Below are 22,394 nucleotides of genomic sequence, written 5' to 3' on the forward strand. Positions count from 1 at the left end.
TCACATTCAACTACATCATCTTGGATACCCTCCTCTTTCAAAGGCAGGCTGTTTCTTAGTTTTTAAAATGAATGACATTAAAGTAATCTTCCGGGACACAACAGAAGAAGCTCACCTTCTTTGTTACCAGTTTCAGCTGGTGATGGAAGAGTGGCATTATGGAGAGCTGCTACATTAGCTACAGCGTTCGCTGTCACTGTGAATGCTGTCTGAGGAACCAGCCTGGGCATAAGGGGGACAAGTCGACGACCTTCAATGGACCATTCAGCCGAGCTGTTAGGCCCAGACATGCTGCAAGTATAATGTATACACAATGTTTTTATTCAATGCAACCAACAACTTTGTTTTTTACACACCTTAGAAATGTTGATCATCAAAAGCAAATTTAAATAACCACCTGTTTGACGTTCTTGGACATTTTGATATATCATAACAAAGTTTATATCAAGCTTGCAATTATTTCTTCTTCATATCTTCAATGCTTTATTAGTTCCTCATCTCAGTGTGAACCAAGTATTTTTCTTTGCAATTGCACTCCATCAAGAAAAGGTTAAAGATGAAAAGTCCCCCCCCCCCCCAACATAAAATTAATCACAAAAAAAAACCCAAAATGAGATTAGCTGTAAAGGTGCCCTAATTAACCTTCATTTTCTCATCAGTACGACCCATCTCTCTCACACACACACACACACACACACACAACCTTCTAACTATGATTTGAACTTCTTTCAAAACCAATGAAGGGAGGCGGTCCAGCTCCTAGCAGCATGGTGCGCTGACAACAACCTGGCCCTTAACTCCAAGAAGACCAAGGAGCTCATTGTAGACTCTAGGGGCGGCACTCACACCCCCATCCATATTAACGGGACGGAGGTGGAACGTGTTTCCAGCTTCAGGTTTCTGGGGGTCAACATCTCCGATGACCTCTCTTGGACCCACAATACCTCAACTCTGGTCAAGAAGGCTCACCAGCGTCTCTTCTTCCTGAGGAGACTGAAGAAGGTCCATCTGTCTCTTCAGATTCTGGTGAACTTCTACCGCTGCACCATCGAGAGCATCCTTACCAACTGTATCACAGTATGGTATGGCAAATGCTCTGTCTCCGACCTGAAAGCACTGCAGAGGGTGGTGAAAATTGCCCAACACTTCACCGGTTCCTCACTCCCCTCCATTGAGTCTGTCCAAAGCAAACGATGTCTGCAAAGGGTGCTCAGCATCGTCAACGACTGCTCTCACCCCAACCACAGACTGTTTACCCTCCTCCCATCCGGGAGGCACTACAGGTCTCTCCGTTGCCGGACCAGCAGGTCCAGAAACAGCTTCTTCCCTGTGGCTGTTACATTACTCAACACTGTACCTCGGTGATTGCCAATCACCACCCCCGAACACTCCTTCCACCAGAAAAAAAAATTGCACTACTATGACTGTATGCACGTAAATATATTTATTTATTGTTCATATTCTATGTCACTCTTCTAGGGAGATGCTAACTGCATTTCGTTTGTCTCTGTACTGTACACTGCACAATGACAATAAAGTTTGAATCTGAATCTGAATGGAAAAGAAAACACAAAAGACCAAAGCACAAAAAATTATGAAATGGCACATCACAGAACAAGGAGCAGCAGCTGGCACAGAGCAGAAAATTAACACAGTCGGAAAGAAGGGCTCTGAAGCAGGTAACACCATCTGACCAAATCCGTGCATAGACGTAAGAGTATATTTCAGAAGTTTTGCATCAGGCAAGAAACCAGTACCGTGGCCCTCAAATCATTTATCTATTATGGTATTCTGAAGTGTTCACCTCTGACACTTCAGAAATTCAGGGTCACCTCCTTCTCAAACTTTATTGTTTGAACCGAACAAGAGGATTCTTCCCAACAAAATATTTCCTTTGCATGAGCAGAGAACACCTAATATGGAAAAATGAAGCCAAAAGAGAGGAGAATGTAATGTACTCTTATTTTAAAGCTTGAAACTTGCATCTCTAGATTTTACTGCATGGACTGACTCGGGAGAATCGTTTCCCAAATCGCCCTAATTAGGGCTTCACAGTGGCATAGTGGCTACTGCCTTACGGCCTTCATAGCGAGAGGATTTGATTATAGGAGCAAGGAGGTCCTAATTCCGTTGTACAGATGTCCAGGCCCTGGTGAGACCACACCTGGAGTATTGTGTGCAATTTTGGTCTCCTAGTTTGAGGAAGGACATTCTTGCTATTGAGGGAGTGCAGGGTAGGTTCACCAGGATTAATTCCCGGGATGGTGGGACTGATATATGATGAAAGAATGGATTGACTGGGCTTATATTCATTGGAATTTAGAAGGATGAGAGGCGATCTTGTAGAAACATATAAAATTATTGGACAGGCCAGATGCAGGAAAAATGTTCCTGATGTTGGAGGAGTCCAGAACCAGGGGTCACAGTTTAAGAATAAGGGGTAGGCCATTTTGGACTGAGATGAGGAAAAACTTTTTCACCCAGAGTTGTGAATCTGTGGAATTCTCTGCCAAAGAAGGCAGTGGAGGCCAATTCACTGGATGTATTCAAGAGGGGGTTGGATACAGCTCTTTGGACTAACGGAATCAAGGGATATGGGGAGAAAGCAGGAACAGGGCACTAATTCTGGATGATCAGCCATTATATTGGCTCGAAGAGCCGAATGGCCTACTCCTGCACCTATTTTCTATGTTTCTATGTTTACAGCGCCAGAGACCCGTGTTCGATCCACCCATACTCCAAAGACATACAGATTTGTAGGTTAATTGGCTTGGTATAAATGTTAAATTGTCCCTTAGTAGGGTAGTGTTGTAGTGTTAATGTGGGGGGATCGCTGGTCGGTGCGGACACGGTGGGCCGCAGGAGACTGTTTCCGTACTGTATCTCTAAACTAAAAAGCATCTGCGATGTAAAATGCAGCCCAAAGCTTATTTATTTTTCCTGCCTGTGCCATCATAGAGAGATGCATTTCATGGAACAGTACAGCACAGGAAGAAGCCCTTTGGCCCACGACGTCTGTGCCAAACATGATGCCAAATTAAACTGAAGATAAACACAAAAAGCTGGAGCATCTCTGGAGAAGGAGTGGGTGATGTTTCAGGTCGAGACCCTTCTTCAGACCCAATCCTTTTGCCTGTATGTAATCCATATCCCTCTATTCCTTGTACATCTGAGTATTCAAAAGCAAACACCTGGGAAAGGTTTATGTCCCCGAAGCCAAACTGCGTATGCTGCAATGAAGCGACACATTCAGAAAGAGCGAGTTGTTAACTTCAATGAAGAAAGAAAGCTAAAAGCTAAATCTAAATGTTCAGAATTCTCCAGAGGGCTGTGGATGCTCAATCTACATTGATACAAGGATTACTAGCTTCTAAGGCATTGAGGGAATTGACACGCACGTAAATGGGAATTAAAGCAGAAAATGCTGGAATCACTCAGCAAGTATGGCAACATCTGTGGAACAGAAACTGAGTTAACGTGAAGAAAGGAACTGCAGGTGCTGGTTTATACCGAAGATAAGACACAAAATGCTGGAGTAACTCCGCAGGTCAGGCAGCATCTCTGGAGAAAAATAATAAGTGATGTTTTGCGTCGGAACCCTTCTTTAGACATATAACTTTCCAGGTTTAAAAAGATCATTTGTCAATAGGGCAATAACTTAATGGCACTGTATGTGTGATGAAAGGTCTTCACCCTGAAATGTTAACGCTGGTAATCGGATTCATCTCTGTACAGGAAACAGTCTAGAAGCCTTTTCTGGATAACGTAGTGTGCACAAATAGGATCAACTATAATCACCCCCCCCCCCCCCCCCCCGCCCGCAAGAATTCTATCAAATCAAATCAATATTCACTGTCTAGACTTACTTGATATACATAGAACTTGTAAGTTCCTGTCAAATAAAAAGGCAATTGCATTCAGCCAAATTTCACACATGGAACACATGATCTAAATTGGATGGCTACAAAAACCACATGTGTTAGAATAACTGCAAGATTCAATACTAAATGTGTCTTCATTTGCAGTTCCCACTGTAAACAAGGTGATGATACTATGTGTTAAAAACATAGAACATAGATTAATGGAATGCAGGGGCAGGCTCCGTGGCCTATAATATCTGTGCTGAACACTAGGTTTTGGGAAATCAAAGTAGTGGATAATACAACGCAAGCAAAAAAGATTAAAGTAAATTCTTAAGAAAACAAATTCAAATATTGCAGATAAACTTACTGATGTGCAATAGTCATCAGCCTCTCATCGTTAACGGCCCTTCGAACTTCAGCACGATGGCGTTCTGTTGAAATGCTGTTGTAGGGGAAAGAAAATCATCAGCATTCCCTGAAATTGAGGTTGTATTGACCATTCCAGTGCTTCTCTGTGAAACTTCTTTCACCCTTTGTCAATTAGTGGTCACCTTACATTCTTCTATTCATTTATTAATTCTAGAGTCAGTCATACAGCATGGAAACATGCCCTTCAGCAAAAGCATGCCTGCACCGACCAACACAGTAGTCCCACCTGCCTGCATAGAGCCTATATCCCTCTAAACCTGTCCTATTCATGTACCTGTCTAAATGTTACGATAGTACCTGCCTCAACTACCTCTCCAGGCAGCTCATTCCATACACCCATCACCTTTTGTGTGAAAAAGTTATCCCTCAGATTCCTATTAAAATCGTTCCCCCCTCACCTTAAACCTGTGTCTTCTGGTTCTTGATTCCCTTACTCTGGGCAAGGAACTGCATCTCTTTGAAAAGAAAAATTCAGTAAGAAATCAGGGGGAAAAAAACCCCCCATTCCAACTGAGACTATTGGCACCTGGTCTCACAGTACCATTTTTTCCCTCAATTCTATCTATCGCCTCCAGCTTCCCACCTCTTGGCAAACAAGCTTTGGTGATCTCCAATTATACAGGGGTGGTAAAATGGCCATTTTCCATATTTCCACCTTCCATAAATCACCCCAATACATTCTTCCTCTGGTTTCTCAAATTTGATTAATAATGCTCATTGGAAATGTCTTGGGAAGTGCTGCATAAAAGACAATACATGTTCTCACCCATTTAGATTGTTTTCCCTTACAAGTATTATCTTGGTCCTCTTTTCAACAGAACATCCCCATCAACAGTGCATTCCAGATCCCAAACATTTACTGCACAAATAGCCTTTTGCTGACACTACTTTTGATTCTGAACATAGACACAAAAAGCTGTGGTAACTCACTGGGTCAGGCAGCATCTCTGGACAAAATGGATAGGTGACATTTTGGGTCGGGACTCCTAGTTTAGATTCTTTTGTCAATCACTTTAATTTTATGTCTATTGTTCCTGATCCCTACTCTTTAAAAGACTTAACCCAAATCAAGGGCGTCGAGACAAGCAAAAGTAAAAATACATTCTCACGGCAAAGTTGTGGACATAGCCCAGGTCACGCAACCGGCCTCCTTTCCATTGACTCCATCTACACCAGCATAAACATGGACCAGTCTAACACAGTCACTCCGTCTTCTCCCATCTCCCATCAGGCAAGAAGTACAGATGTGTGAAAATTCACACCTCCAGATTGAGGGACAGTTTCTTCCCAGCAACTGAACGGTCTTCAGCTAGAGTGTTTGTCCTGACCTCCCCTCTACTCCATTGGAGACCGCTGAACTATCTTTATTTGGGCTTTATCTTGAATTAAATGCTGTATCCTTCATCTGTGCACTATGGACGGCTTGATTGTGTTCAGTGATGGTCTTTTCATTGACTAGATAACATGCAGGCAAACATTTTCCACTGTACATGTGGCAATAATGAACTAAACTAAACAAATAAGACTGGGGATAGGATCAGTAAAAAGGTACACCAATTGAGAACACAGAACTTAAATATTTTATCTTTTAATATAATTTACCTAAGAACTTTGGCCAATTCTCCAAGAAGGTCCTTCTTTTCCTTTGTAAGGTCACCTTGTGCACGGAATGCACTGATAGCACCAGCATAAGCTTCGAGTTCTAGAATAAAAGGAAAAGGAAAATCATATTTGTAATCTACACACTTACTGTCCATCCGAGAAATTGTATATTGTTATACTGTCTTTTCCGAAGGATTATCTTCCATCCATATTTCTGATTTTTAGTTTAAATACAGGCACATCAAAGATTTTACGGCACCCTTATTTCCTGAGACGTTCTGGTTTATGCATTTTGCGAACAGTTCAGGAAAGGTGCGCCCGGGCCGAGACATCAGTCCGCAAAGTCAGCTATGGGAACGGATTTGCCGGCTCCGGCCAAGCCGGAGGTCCAGAGCCCTGGCCACCAGTCGGCCGTAATCAGTACATATGAGAATTAATTATTACTGAAATGCAGCTGGATAGGAAATGCTAAGAGGGATATGGGCCATCTTGGTTGGCAAGGGCAAGTTGGACCGGAGGGTCTGGTTTCATGCTTTAAGGGACCGGCAGCATCTCTGGAGAGAAGCAATGGGTGATGTTTCGGGTCGAGACTCTTCTTCAGTCTGAAAGAAGGGTCTTGACCCGAAACATCATCCATTCCTTCTCTCCAGAGATGCTGCCGGTCCCGCTGATTTACTCCAGCATTTTGTGTCTACCTTCAATTTTCTTGGCCCCGCTCTGGCAGTAGAAGTGGGGGTGGATCCGGACCGCAACGCCAGTGAGCCCCAGGCCGAGCTCGGCGATCGTTTACCTGCTTCTGCTGCTGTTGGAAGCGAGACGTTATGTCGCGCCAGGGTCTTGGGCCTGTCCCACTTTGGCCGTCAGTTACACAACAAGCCGGCGGCGCGCGAAGATTTCGTTCGCTACAAAATTTCGGAGTGCCGTGCGATACCGCTCACAACTCCATACCCCTCCACGCTTCTCAGTGGGACAGCCCCGCGCCGCCACACGATGCCCGTATGCCTCAACGCGACGACGAGATCGCGTAATTTGCGTGCCACGGACACGTAAGTGGGACAGGGCCTTTAGAATTTGTAACATCCAAATAGCCTATTGTGGCAAACCTCAGGACTTGAGCATACTTAATGAAACAGAACTATTTGCTGATCATACCTGATCATACGCAAGAAATATGACAAAATCTATTGTGCAATTTTCCAAAATGGAGAAAACAATTCACTACTCCAATTTGCACCTCTTCTATCCTATCTTTCACTTTGTCTCGTCATTGTTGTCCAACTTCATCTTTGATGGTTGACCTTTGTCCAACCATCCACCTATAAAGTAAAAAACCCTCACCTATATCCACCTATCACATGCAGGAAGGAACTGTAGATGCTGGTTTACACCAAACATAGACACAAAAGGCTGGGGTAACTCAGCAGGCCAGGCAGCATCACTGGAAAAAGGAATAGGTGACGTTTCGGATCGAGACCCTTCTTCAGACTAGGAGTCAGGGGAAAGGGAAAACAAGAAATATGGACGGTGATAGAGATAGTTCAAGTTCAAGTTCAAGTTAGTTTATAGAGATATAGAACAAACGAATGAAAAATATGCAAAAAGTATAGATGATCAAGGAAAGGTGGAGCTGAGGAACAGCGCCTCATATTTCACTAGGGCAGCTTACAACCCAGCGGTATATTTGATTTCTCTAACTTCAAGTGACCCTTGCATCCCCTCTCTCTCCGTCCCTCACCCACCCGAGTCGTTGTACTAGTTTCACTGTTGTCCTGTTGAGTTTCTGTCTGTATAACTCGTTATCATCTAGCCCACAACCAGCAGTGTGGGATGAAGGGCCTGTTCCTCTGACGTACTGTTCTAAGTATCTCTGAAGATTGCATGCGAATATGAAATAAACAGCAAACTTGACTACCAAGCTTTCGGAGTATTCTTTTGCACTCATCCCTGCTGAGATCCAGAAGAGTCGGCCAAACAGCAGGCATAGCGATGGGTGACGTCCTACAGGGTCGGCCTAACTCTGCAACCAATGGGGAAAAGAGTGAGTTTTAATTACTCTGCCACATAACATTTGGAATAGAAGTATCCATATGAATTATAAGAATTAAATAATAGCAAACATCATCTTTTTGAGTAAAATTGCAAGAATCTGTTTTTCTGATGTACTTTAACATGTGAAAGAGAAATTGCAAATCATCTCGGACAATCAACTTAACATTAAAACACTCCTTCAGTGTTACAATTATTTCAGTAAAACAAATGATGCGCCAATAAATGTTGCACACCGGTTTCATAAGATTCATAAAACAAATACCAGCAGCAGTATGGCATCTTGTTTGACAGAGGCTGTATCTAGAAAAGAATTTGAACTAAGATACGATAAATAAGTTCATAAGCGATGGGAGCAGAATTACGCCATTCGGCCCATTATGTCTGCACCGCCATTCAATCATGGCTGATCTTTCCCTCTCAACCCCATTCTCCTGCCTTCTCCCCATAACCCCTGACACCCATTCTAATCAATAACAAATAAATGTAATATTACAACACAAAAAATTCCTATCAACATTCCAACGGTACTTTTTACTTTGCAAAGTAGTGTTTATAGCACCTGGATGAACACGAGTGGAAGGCATGTGAGAATGACATCAATTGCACTCCGTCACTTCATTCAACAGAGTTGAATATATCACCATTCTTTCTTTGCCCACCGTTTAAAACATGGAAGTTTATCTAAAAGCACTATAGGAATCTCTTCACAACACGGTTTGCAGCGATTTGAGAAGCCAGTTCACGGCTTAAAACCTGCCTGGAAATTTAAAGTTGTTCTAAATCAGCACTGAGATTGTGAGTTTAAGGTTTATTTAAAAACCATGCTTCTATACTTGAGGATTTCCTGAAAGCCAATAAAAAAAAGGTAAGAATCTGCTCACTACAGACTGATCTGTGCAGTGCAGAATAAAACTGGAATGAGCTGCCAAGAGAAGCTACAGAAGCAGATACATTTTCGACTTTTAAAAGACATTTGGCTAGAGATGCAGATAGTAATATTTAAGCGGGATATTGGCCAAATGGGTCTACTAGTTTGATAGGTGTAGAAAAAGTGGGCCAAGGAGCCAATTTCCGTGCTGTACCGGTCTATAACTCTGCTAAGTAAACACTGCCTGGTTCATCACATGTACTAATCGGCGCACAATCATACGAGACCCTGCCTTGAAAACACGGCCCCAATCAAAGACCCATACCACCCTGGCCATGCTCTAATTTCATCCTTCCTTTGGGAAGGTACAGGAGTCTAATAACCGTAACAACCTGGTTCAAGAAGAATTTCCTCCCAACAACCATCTGACTCTTGAACACTACAAACAGTTGCTGGGTGTCTTCTCTGGTGATGCTCTGCCAGGCCTGTATTGCAGCCATCTTTATCTTATGCTTGTTTTGGGGGCTAGTCCCCTTCAGTTTTCTCATCAGCATATAAAAGGCATCCTCAATTGGGTTCAGATCGGATGATTGACTTGGCCACTCAAGAATTGACCATTTTTTAGCTTTGAAAAACTCCTTTGCTTTAGCAGTATGTTTGGGATCATTGTCCTGCTGTAGAATGAACAGCCGGCCAATGAGTTTTGAGGCATGTTTGAACTTGAGCAGATAGGATGTGTCTACTTCAGAATTCATTATGTTACTACCATTAGTAGTTGTATCATCAATGAAGATAAGTGAGCCAATACCTTCAGCAGCCATACATACCCAGGCCATAACACCCCCACCACCGTGTTTCACAGATGAGGTGGTATGCTTTGGATCTTGGGCAGCTCCTTCCCTCTTCCATACTTTGCTCTTGCCGTCACTCTGATGTGTTAATATTCGTCTCATCTGTCCACAAGACCTTTTTTCCAGAACTGTGGTTGCTCTTTTAAGTACTTCTTGGCAAACTGTAACCTGGCCATCCTATTTCTGCAGCTAACCAGTAGTTTGCATCTTGCAGTGTAGCCTCTGCATTTCTGTTCATGAGGTCTTCTGCGGACAGTGGTCATTGACAAATCCACACCTTATTCCTGAAGAGTGTTTCTGATCTGTCGGACAGGTGTTTGGGGATTTTTCTTTATTATAGAGAGAATTCTTCTATCATCAGCTGTGGAGGTCTTCCTTGGCCTGCTAGTCCCTTTGCGATTAGTAAGCTCACCAGCGTTCTCTTTCTTATTAATGATGTACCAAACAGTTGCTTTTGGTAAGACTAAGGTTTGGCTGATATCTCTAACAGTTTTATTCTTGTTTCTCACTCATAATGGCTTATTTGACTTTCATTGGCACAACTTTGGTCCTCATGTTAATAAACAGCAATAAAAGTTTCCAAAGGTGATGGAAAGAATGGAGGAAAGACTAGATGCTGGGAGCTCTCTTATACCTGCATTAAGGAGGCATTTAAACACACCTGAGCAATTACAAACACCCATGAAGCCATGTGTCCCAAACATTATGGTGCCCTGAAATGGGGGGGGGGACTATGTATAAACACAGCTGTAATTTCTACATGGTGAAATCAAAATGTATAAAAATGGCCTTTATTAACATCTGTCAATGTGCACTTTTACCACATGTGATTTTTCTTTCTATTACAAATCTCAAATTGTGGAGTACAGAGGCAAATAAATAAATGATGGGTCTTTGTCCCAAACATTATGGAGGGCACTGTATATACTGTGAGCAGTCTTTGGTTGTAATAAGGATTTGAATTTTTTTACACTATCATTGCGGTTATTTTTTTTTTGGTATATTATATATTACATTCACAGTCCTATTATACTGCTGCAAGTAAGAATTTCATTGTACCGTTGGCAATGTATATGACAATCAAACACTGTTGACTTAACCGTGTAGGAAGGAACTGCAGATGCGCACTTAAATCGAAGATAGACACAAAAGGCTGGAGTGACTCAGCAGGTCAGGCAGCATCTCTGAAGAAAAGGATTAGGCGATGTTTCGGGTCGACGCCATAAGTTCACAGGGTCATAAGTGATAGGAGCAGAATTAGGTCATTTGGCCCATCAAGTCTACACCGCATTCAATCATGGCTGATCTACCTTTCCCTCCTAACCCCATTCTCCTGCCTTCTCCCTATAACCCTTAACGCCCATACAAATCAAGAATCTATCTAACTCTGCCTTAAAAAATATCCATTGACAGCCTCCACAGTCTTTTGGGGGAAATAATTCTGCAGATTCACCACCCTTTAACTGAAGAAATTCCTAATTTCCTTCCTAAAGGAACGTCTTTTAATTCTGGGACTGAGACCCCTAGTTCTAGCATAGAAACATAGAAATTAGGTGCAGGAGTAGGCCATTTGGCCCTTGTAAACATACAGTGAATTGGCCTCCACTGCCTCTGTGGCATAGAATTCCAGATTCACAACTTTCTGGGTGAAAAAGTCCTCTTCGAGCCAGGACCACCATTCAAAATGATCATGACTAATCATCCAGAATCAGTACCCTGTTCCCGCTTTCTCCCCATATCCCTTGATCCCGTTAGCCCTCGGTAGTGCAATCCCAGTGCCATCAAACACTCATCATATGTTCAACCACTCATTCCTGGGATCATTCTTGTAAACCTCCTCTGGACCCTCTCTAGGGCCAGCACATCCTTCCTCAGATATAGAAACATAGAAATTAGGTGCAGGAGTAGGCCATTCGGCCCTTCGAGCCTGCACCGCCATTCAATATGATCATGGCTGATCATCCAACTCAGTATCCCGTACCTGCCTTCTCTCCATACCCTCTGATCCCCTTAGCCACAAGGGCCATATCTAACTCCCTCTTAAATATAGCCAATGAACTGGCCTCAACTACCCTCTGTGGCGGAGAGTTCCAGAGATTCACCACTCTCTGTGTGAAAAAAGTTTTTCTCATCTCGGTTTTAAAGGATTTCCCCCTTATCCTTAAGCTGTGACCCCTTGTCCTGGACTTCCCCAACATCGGGAACAATCTTCCTGCATCTAGCCTGTCCAACCCCTTAAGAATTTTGTACGTTTCTATAAGATCCCCTCTCAATCTCCTAAATTCTAGAGAGTATAAACCAAGTCTATCCAGTCTTTCTTCATAAGACAGTCCTGACATCCCAGGAATCAGTCTGGTGAACCTTCTCTGCACTCCCTCTATGGCAATAATGTCCTTCCTCAGATTTGGAGACCTAAACTGTACGCAATTCTCCAGGTGTGGTCTCACCAAGACCCTGTACAACTGCAGTAGAACCTCCCTGCTCCTATACTCAAATCCTTTTGCTATGAAAGCTAACATACCATTCACTTTCTTCACTGCCTGCTGCACCTGCATGCCTACTTTCAATGACTGGTGTACCATGACACCCAGGTCTCGCTGCATCTCCCCTTTTCCTAATCGGCCACCATTTAGATAATAGTCTGCTTTCCTGTTTTTGCCACCAAAATGGATAACCTCACATTTATCCACATTATACTGCATCTGCCAAACATTTGCCCACTCACCCAACCTATCCAAGTCACCTTGCAGTCTCCTAGCATCCTCCTCACAGCTAACACTGCCCCCCAGCTTAGTGTCATCCGCAAACTTGGAGATATTGCCTTCAATTCCCTCATCCAGATCATTAATATATATTGTAAATAGCTGGGGTCCCAGCACTGAGCCTTGCGGTACCCCACTAGTCACTGCCCGCCATTGTGAAAAGGACCCGTTTACTCCTACTCTTTGCTTCCTGTTTGCCAGCCAGTTCTCTATCCACATCAATACTGAACCCCCAGTGCCGTGTGCTTTAAGTTTGTATACTAATCTCTTATGTGGGACCTTGTCGAAAGCCTTCTGGAAGTCCAGATACACCACATCCACTGGTTCTCCTCTATCCACGCTACTAGTTACATCCTCGAAAAATTTAGACATGATTTACCTTTCGTAAATCCATGCTGACGTTGTCCAATGATTTCACCACTTTCCAAATGTGCTGCTATCCCATCTTTAATAACTGACTCTAGCAGTTTCCCCACTACCGATGTTAGACTAACTGGTCTGTAATTCCCCGTTTTCTCTCTCCCTCCCTTCTTAAAAAGTGGGGTTACGTTTGCTACCCGCCAATCCTCAGGAACTACTCCAGAATCTAAAGAGTTTTGAAAGATTATTACTAATGCATCCACTATTTCTGGAGCTACTTCCTTAAGTACTCTGGGATGCAGCCTATCTGGCCCTGGGGATTTATCGGCCTTTAATCCATTCAATTTACCCAACACCACTTCCCGACTAACCTGGATTTCACTCAATTCCTCCAACTCCTTTGACCCGCGCGGTCCCCTGCTATTTCCGGCAGATTATTTATGTCTTCCTTAGTGAAGACGGAACCAAAGTAGTTATTCAATTGGTCCGCCATATCCTTGTTCCCCATGATCAACTCACCTGTTTCTGACTGCAAGGGACCTACATTTGTTTTAACTAATCTCTTTCTTTTCACATATCTATAAAAACTTTTGCAGTCAGTTTTTATGTTCCCTGCCAGTTTTCTTTCATAATCTATTTTTCCTTTCCTAATTAAGCCCTTTGTCCTCCTCTGCTGGTCTCTGAATTTCTCCCAGTCCTCTGGTATGCTGCTTTTTCTGGCTAATTTGTACGCATCATCCTTCGCTTTGATACTATCCCTGATTTCCCTTGTTATCCACGGATGCACTACCTTCCCTGATTTATTCTTTTGCCAATCTGGGATGAACAATTTTTGTAGTTCATCCATGCAGTCTTTAAATGTCTTCCATTGCATATCCACCGTCAACCCTTTTAGAATTAATTGCCAGTCAATCTTGGCCAATTCACGTCTCATACCCTCAAGGTATATTTCTTTAAGTTCAGAACCATTGTTTCTGAATTAACAATGTCACTCTCCATCCTAATGAAGAACTCAACCATATTATGGTCACTCTTGCCCAAGGGGGCACGTATAACAAGACTGCTAACTAACCCTTCCTCATTACTCAATACCCAGTCTAAAATAGCCTGCTCTCTCGTTGGTTCCTCTACATGTTGATTTAGATAACTATCCCGCATACATTCCAAGAAATCCTCTTCCTCAGCACCCCTGCCAATTTGATTCACCCAATCTATATGTAGATTGAAGTCACCCATTATAACTGTTTTGTCTTTGTCGCACGCATTTCTAATTTCCTGTTTGATACCATCTCCAACTTCACTCCTACTGTTAGGTGGCCGGTACACAACACCCACCAGCGTTTTCTGCCCTTAGTGTTTCACAGCTCTACCCATATCGATTCCACATCCTCCAAACTAATGTCCTTCCTTTCCATTGCGTTAATCTCCTCTTTAACCAGCAACGCTACCCCACCTCCTTTTCCCTTCTCTCTATCCCTCCTGAATATTGAATATCCCCGGATGTTCAGCTCCCAGCCTTGGTCACCCTGGAGCCATGTCTCCGTGATCCCAACTATATCATAATCATTAATGGCTATCTGCACGTTCAACTCATCCACCTTATTACGAATACTCCTTGCATTGAGACACAAAGCCTTCAGGCTTGTTTTTACAACGCTCTTACCCCTTATACAATTATGTTGAAAAGTGGCCCTTTTTGATTTTTGCCCTGGTTTTGTCTGCCTGCCACTTTTACTTTTCACCTTGCTACCTATTGCTTCTACCCTCATTTTACACCCCCTGCCTCTCTGCTCTTGTACCCATCCCCCTGCCACATTAGTTTAAATCCTCCCCGACAGCACTAGCAAACACTCCCCCAAGGACATTGGTTCCATTCCAGCCCAGGTGCAGACCGTCCTGTTTGTACTGGTCCCACCTCCCCCAGAACTGGTTCCAATGCCCTAAAAATTTGAATCCCTCCCCCTTGCACCATTTTTCAAGCCACGTATTCATCTGCAATATCCTCCTATTTCTACTCTGACTGGCCCGTGGTACTGGTAGTAATCTAGAGATTATTACCTTTGAGGTCCTACTTTTAAGTTTATCTCCTAGCTCCCTAAATTCATCTTGTAGGACCTCATCCCTTTTTTTACCTATATCGTTGGTGCCAATATGCACCACGACAACTGGCTGTTCACCCTCCCCCTCCAGAATGTTCTGCAGCCGTTCAGTGACATCCCTGACCCTTGCACCAGGGAGGCAACATACCATCCTGGAGTCTCGTTTGCGGCCGCAGAAACGCCTATCTATTCCCCTGACAATTGAATCCCCTATTACTATTGCCCTTCCACTCTTCCCCCCCCCCCCCCCCCCCCCCCCTCATGTGCCGCAGAGCCACCCATGGTGCCATGAACTTGGCTGCTGCTGCATTCCCCTGATGAGCCATCTCCCTCAACAGTATCCAAAATGGTATACCTGTTTAGGAGGGAGATGACCGCAGGAGACTCCTGCACTACCTGCCTACTGCTTTGCTGGCTATTGGCCACCCGTTCCCTTTCTGTCCTCTTACCTTTTACCTGCGGTGTGACCAACTCGCTGTACGTGCTATCCACGACTTTCTCAGCATCGTGGATGCTCCAGTATGAATCCAGCCGCAGTTCCAATCGTTCAATGCGGTCTGCCAGGAGCTGCAGCTGTACACACTTCCTGCAAACGTAGTCACCAGGGACACCGACCTTATCCCTGATCTCCCACATGTTGCAGGCTGAGCAAACCACGGGGCCAATCTCCACTGACATATCTTACTCCCAAATTAACTCTATATTAAATATTAAAAAACACAAAATTTTATCCTTTAAACTTTACTAATAAATACTAATAAATACTGTACACTTAACTCCCAGAATCCTTAACTCCCAGAATCCTTAACCTGAAGGCAGAAATGTTAAAATGTAAACCCGGTCCTCTTCCACCAATCAGAGGCTTCCACCAGACTCCTTCTCTGGAACGTTGCCGATTTTGGTGTCAGGTCCCTGGGCCTCTGTGAAAGCAAGCCCCGATGTATTTTATACTTACAGCGCAGGTACTCCTCCCCTCGCACCAACGGCTCCCTGGGCCTCTGTGAAAGCAAGCCCCGCGATGTATTTTATACTTACAGCGCAGGTACTCCTCCCCTCGCACCAACGGCTCCCTGGGCCTCAACTTGGTGCACAAAATTGCTCACAATACTCCAAATGCGGCCTGACCAGCATTTTGTATTCTGGACCTCATGACATAAATGCTGGCATTGCACTGGCTTTCTTTACTACCAATATGACTTGTAAATTGACTTTTTGGGAATCTTGCACCAGCACTCCCAAGTTCCTTTGCACCTCTCCTACTACCAAAATGCATGACTCCACACTTTGCTGCACTATATTCCATCTGCCACTTCTCTGTCCACTTTCCCAATCTGTCCAAGTCCTTCTGCAGAGTCCATGCTTTCTCTACATCACCTGCCCCTCCGCCTATTTTCATATCATCTGCAAACTTGGCCACAAAGACTTCAATCCGTTCATCCAAATCCACAAAGCCTTCAATCCCCTCATCCAAACCTTCAGACTTAACAACCAGGTTCCAGAACAGCTTCTTCTCAACAACCATCAGGTTATTAAACACTACACAAGATTAACCTCAGCTATGAATTTCTATGGTAAGCTTTTTTCCTAGCAGGAATAAAAACTGGAAGAGTGAACAGGGGCCAAACAAATCCCGCCTGCAACAGAAGATCTCAGGCAAGGAGATTCCCTGCTAGACAGGTTGTTGGACAAAGGCTAGAGATAGAAGCAAGTGTGTATTCAAAAGAAATACATAGTTGCAAACTAAATGTAATCTGCCTATCAGGGAACCCCGCCACACCTTTATTGCCAGCCATGATTTGTCCAGCCCCCCGCAATCAATCTGAACTTCTAAAGAAGGCTCCTGACATGACATGTCATCTATCTGTGTTCTCCAGAGATACTGCCTGACCCGCTGAGTTACTTCATAAGCTCTTGAGTAATTGGAGCAGAATTAGGCCATTCAGCCCATTCAGTCTACTCAGCCATTCATTCAATCATGGCTGATCTTTCTTTCCCTCTCAATGCCATTCTCCCCAAAATTTTGAAACCCTTAATAATCACAAGCCTGTCAATCTCTGCTTTAAAAACACTCAATGACTTGGCCTTCACATCCGTCTGTAGCAATGAATTCTACAGATTCACCACCCTCTGTCTAAAGTAATTCCTCATCTCCTTTCCAAAGATACATCCCTTTATTTTGAGGCTGTGCCCTCTGGTCCCAGACTCTCCCACTAGTGGAAACATCTCCACATTCACTCTATCCAGACCTTTCACTATTCAGTAAGTTTCAGTGAGGTTCCCCCTCATCATACTAAACTGTAGTGAGTACAGGCCCAAGGCCATCAATTGATCCAGTTTAGAGTCATATAGGGTGGAAACAGGCCCTTCGGCGAAACTTCCCCACGCTGATCAACATGCCTCACGTACACTAGAGCTGCCAAGTTTTGTCAGAGCATTTCAGTATTCTAGTACCTGGAAATCAGTTTTTTGCTGAGGAAATCAGTATTTTTACGCGGTGCCAATTAAAAAAAAATGTTGTTTTTTATGTGCAGTCATACCCATGTAAGAGTACAAGAATGAATAACTTTGCATTATTAAACAGCAGTATACAAAGAGATGGTAATGAATGCACGTTTCTTGACAATGTATTCATTGTATACTGTTGTTTGAACGGCTGCTTCCTGCTTTTAGCATCAGATGATGATGTAGAAGCCATTTTGGAAGCTTTCCTCTCGCTCCCTCGCTCTCTTTCCCTCCTTCCTCTCGTTCCCTCCCTCTCCCTCCCTTTCCCTCATCTCTTTCTCCCTATCTCCTTCCTTTTTTTCCCCTCCCTCCCTCTCTCCTTCTCCCCGAACAATCTGTGACCCATAGCGCTGTGGCCATAGCGCTATGTGTAATGCCCATAGCGCTCCAGCTGGTAGCGTTATTTTTAGAACCCGACAGCTCTTTGTTTAAATTCCCATGTGCTAAACTGACAGCGCTGTTTAAACCTGTAGCGGGACGGGCAGATCAAAGCTTACAAAAATAATCATCCAGATCTTGAAATTTAAAATACTAATAGATTTAATCTGCTATAATTTTTAGAGGTACAGTATGACTTATTATACCCGTGCATTTTTTAAGCAGCAAAATGAAACAGGAAGTCGGGCCGATTTAAAAAAAAATCTGTATTTTACAAAGCAAATCCGTACATCCGTATTATTATCGCATTTCCGTACAAAATGTGGAAAATCCGTACTACTTGGCAGCTCTGCTAGTCCCACCTGCCCACGCTTAGCCCATAACCCTCTAAATCTGTCCTATCCATGTACCTGTCCAATTGGCTCTGAAATGTTATGAAAGTACGTGCCTCAGTCTCCTGTGGCAGCTCGTTCCATACACCCACCTTTGTGTAAAAAGGTTACCCGTCAGGTTCCTATTAAATTTCCCCCCCTCAACTTAAACCCATGTGCTCTGGTTCTCGATACCCCTACCCTCAGTAAAAAATTCTGTTTGACGACCTAATCTATACCTGTCATGATTATATACACCTCAATAAGAGGTGCACTTTGCAAATACCTTGCGTCCTTTTGTGTAAACTAGTCGGTGCGAAGGGTTCCGACCCTAAATGTCACCTATTCTTTTTAGTTTCGTTCAGTTTAGAGATACAGCGCGCAAACAGACCCTTCGGCCCACTGCATCTCCACCGACCAGCGATACCCACCCATTAACACTATCCTACAAATGCTAGGGACAAATTTACATTTATATCAAGCAAACGAACCTACAAACCTGTACATCTTTGGAGTGTGGGAGGAAACCAATGATCTTGGAGAAAACCCATGCTGTCATAGGGAGAACATACAAACTCCATATAGACAGCAACTCTACCGCTGCACCACTATGACACCCAGAGATGCTGCCTGAACCGCTTTGTATCCAGCACTTTGCGTCTATCCGCAGTTCCTTGTGTCTACTAAGAATCATAAGGAACTGCAGATGGTTATTCCTGCATTTTGCGTCTATTAAGTCATTGTTCTGTTGGTGGTGCGTGTGACAATTAAACACTCTTGACTACGAAGATTTATTGTTCTGTGTTGGTACATATACAATTAAACAAGCTTGACTTGTGTCTATTAATATTAATTGTGTGGGAAGGAACTGCAGATGGTTACTCCAGCATTTTGTGCCTACTAAATTTAATCGTTCATCAAATTTCAGGTACCTGTGACAATTAAACACTCTTGTGTCTACTGAGCTTCATTGTTGTTTGTGGTACCTGTGGCAATTAAACACTGTCTACTAAGCGCCATTGTTGTGTTGGTGGATGTTTTCAAGAGAGTTAGATGTAACTCTTAGGGCTAACGGAATCAAAGAGCATAGGGAAAAAGCAGGAACGGGGTACTGATTTTGGATGATCAGCCACGATCACATTGAATGCAATGGCTGATCATCCAAAATCAGTACCCCATTCCTGTTTTTTTAAGCCATGCTCTTTGATTCCGTTAGCCCTATTTTCTATGTTTCTACATGTGCAATTAAACACTCTAGACTCCTGTGTCTATTAAGTCATTGTTGTGTTGGTGGTACATTTACATTTAGACACTTTTATGTCTACTAAGCTTCATCGTTGTACTAGTCATTCTTGCGACAATTATACACTTGACTTGTATTAAGAGTCATTGTTCTGTTGGTGGTACCTGTGACAATTAAACACTCTAGATTCTTGTGTGTATTAATAATCATTGTTTTGTGGTCATAAGATCATAAGTGAAAGTAGAATTTGGCCATTTGGCCCATTAACTCTACACCAATCATGGCTGATCTATCTCTCCCTCCTAACCCCATTCTCCTGCCTTCTCCCCATAACCTCTGCCACTCGTACTAATCAAGAATCTATCTATCTCTGCTTAAATATCCCTGATTTTGCCTTCACAGCCTTCTGTGGCAAAGAATTCCACAGATTCACCACCCTCTGACTAAAGAAATTCCTCCTCATCTGCTTCCTAAAAGAACATCCTTTAATTCTGAGGCTATCAATTCTAGTCATAGACCTTCTCACTAGTGGAAACATCCTCTCCACATCTACTCTTTCCAAGTGGTGGTACCTGTGACAATTAAACACTCTTGTGTGCATTAAGAGTCATTGTTATGTTGGCGGTACCTGTAACAATTAAACACTCGTTTCTGCTAAACTTCACTGTTGTGTGGGTGCTACCCGAAATCACCCATTTCTTCTCTCCAGAGATGCTGTCCCGCTTAGTTACTACAGCTTTTTGTCTTATCTTCGGTTTAAACCAGCATCTACAGTTCCTTCTTACACAATTAAACACTCTTGTTCCTACTAAGCTTCACTGTTGTGTGGGTGTTACCTGTGACAATTAAACACTCGTGTGTCTGCTGAGCTTCACTATTGTGTGGATGCTGCCTGTGACAATTGAAAACTCTTGTTCCGACTAAGCTTCAATGTTCTTTACACAGAGAGTTGCGAGTCTGTGGAATTATCTGTCGCAGGTGGAGGCCGGTTCTCTGGATACTTTCAAGAGAGAGCTTGATAGGGCTCTTAAAGATAGCGGAGTCAGGGGATATGGGGAGAAGGCAGGAACGAGGTGCTGATTGTGGATGATCAGCCATGATCACATTGAATGGCGGTGCCGGCCGAATGCCTTACTTCTGCACCTATTGACTATTGTGTAGGTGCTACCTGTGACAATTGAACACTCTTGTTCCTACAAGGCTTCACTATTGTGTGGGTGCTACCTGTGACAATTCAACAACAACACTCTTGGCCTGGGGGCCTGGGGGCCGGGGGGGGGAATCCTGGATCCGGATCCCATTCATTCATCAGACAGGTTTTGCCGGGCGTGCGCAGTGGCCAGTGTTTACCCGGCGCGGCCTAGCCGGCCCCGTCGCCACCGCCGCCTGCGCCCGTCGGAGACAGGAACCTCACACCCCCCTCCCCTCCCCTCACCAGATCCTCTCCCCTCCTCACTCATTCCCTCCCTCCCTTCCTCTGCCTTCTGGAACATTCCCTGCGCCGTCTCACCTCACGGGCTCTCCGGGCAATGAACCAGGAGCCGCCGAGCCCGGCGCTTATCCCGTTCCAAAGGCTCGGCATCCCTTGTCCTTCCTTCCTTCCTTCATCCTGGCCCGTCTCGAGCGGGGGGAGGAGGGAGGAGGGGGTTTATTCCGCGGATATTCGGCTGCGGGTGATGGCGCCAACGGAGGGACGGACGGACGGCCTGGTCCTCCACAATCCCGCCATGCACGGCGCCGGCGCCGGCGTCGCCCCCCTCCCCCTCCCCCTCCCAAAGGGGCGGGGTCAGCGACCAGAGGGGGGAGGGGAGGGGAGGGGCCAATCTCCCATTGAGCTCCATGGTCTTGGGCAACAATACTACAGGAGCTGAAGCTTGGGTCAAGGGCAATTGGAAGATACTGCAGATCAAAGATACTAGAGCAAGTGCCTTCTATGTTTCTATTTTCTATGTTTACATAGAAACTCGTGTTCCTACAAGGCTTCACTATTGTGTAGGTGCTACCTGTGACAATTGAACACTACATAGAAAATAGGTGCAGGAGTAGGCCATTCGGCCCTTCGAGCCTGCACCGCCATTCAATATGATCATGGCATGGTTTCTATGATCTTTGCTGCAGATGCTGGAGAAAACCCACGGGGGAGAACGTACAGACTCCATACAGCCAACAGCCGGAGTCAGGATCGAACCTGGGTGTCTAGCGCTGTGAGGCAGTGACCTCGACAGTTGCGCCACTGTGCCGCCTCAGGCAGTTCATAACTTCATAAGTGATACGAGCAGAGTTAGGCCGTACGACCCATCAAGTCTACTCCGCCATTCAATCACGGCTGATCTATCTCTTCCCTCCAAACCACATTCTCCTGCCTTCTCCCCATTACCCCTTTAAACCGAAGATACACACAAAAAGCTGGAGTAACTCAGCGGGTCAATTAGTTTATTGTCACGTGTGCTGAGGTACAGTGAAAAGCTTTTTGTTGCGCGCTAACCCATTTACAGTGCATAGATATATGATAAAGGGAATAATGTTTCGTGCAAGGTAAAGTGCAAGCCAGCAAAGTCCGGCAGCGTTTTTGGAGAAAAGGAATAGGTGACATATCAGGTCTGAAGACGTGTTTTGACCCAAAACATCACCCATTCCTTTTCTCCAGAGATGCTGCCTGATGTGCTGAATTACTCCAGCTTTTTGCATTTATCAAGGGTGTTTTATTGTCATATGTCCCAGATAGAACAATGATATTCTTACTTGGTACAAAAGGCTGCAAAAAGTTGTAAACACTGCCCAGTCCATCATCGGCTCTGACCTCCCTACCATCGAGGGGATCTATCACAGTCTCTGCCTCAAAAGGCTGCTAAGGTCATCAAGGACCCACACCATACTGGCCACACACTCACCTCTCCGCTGCCATCATGTAGAAGGTACAGGAGCCTGAAATCTGCAACATCCAGGTTCAGGAACAGCTTCTTCCCCACAGCCATCAGACTATTAAACACAACTTCAAACAAACTGAACTATAATAG

General features: G+C 44.2%; 1 protein-coding gene across 6 annotated transcripts in view; it reads right to left on the reverse strand.

Moving 5' to 3' along the window:
• The window catches only part of emsy (EMSY transcriptional repressor, BRCA2 interacting), a 106,738-nt gene extending 85,627 nt beyond the window's left edge, over window positions 1-21,111 (reverse strand). For all 6 annotated transcript variants that reach the window (XM_033022140.1, XM_033022139.1, XM_033022141.1 and 3 more), the window contains exons 1-5: window positions 20,888-21,111; window positions 7,807-7,911; window positions 5,895-5,994; window positions 4,231-4,305; window positions 116-291 (exon numbers count right to left, since the gene is read on the reverse strand). In XM_033022140.1, the coding sequence (XP_032878031.1) occupies window positions 116-291; window positions 4,231-4,305; window positions 5,895-5,994; window positions 7,807-7,876 (421 nt within the window). In that variant the 5' untranslated portion in view covers window positions 7,877-7,911; window positions 20,888-21,111. The remainder of the gene's footprint in view (window positions 1-115; window positions 292-4,230; window positions 4,306-5,894; window positions 5,995-7,806; window positions 7,912-20,887) is intronic.
• Window positions 21,112-22,394: the final 1,283 nt, after the last annotated feature.

This window comes from Amblyraja radiata, chromosome 6, assembly GCF_010909765.2.
Source record: "Amblyraja radiata isolate CabotCenter1 chromosome 6, sAmbRad1.1.pri, whole genome shotgun sequence".
Classification (NCBI taxonomy): Eukaryota; Metazoa; Chordata; class Chondrichthyes; order Rajiformes; family Rajidae; genus Amblyraja; species Amblyraja radiata.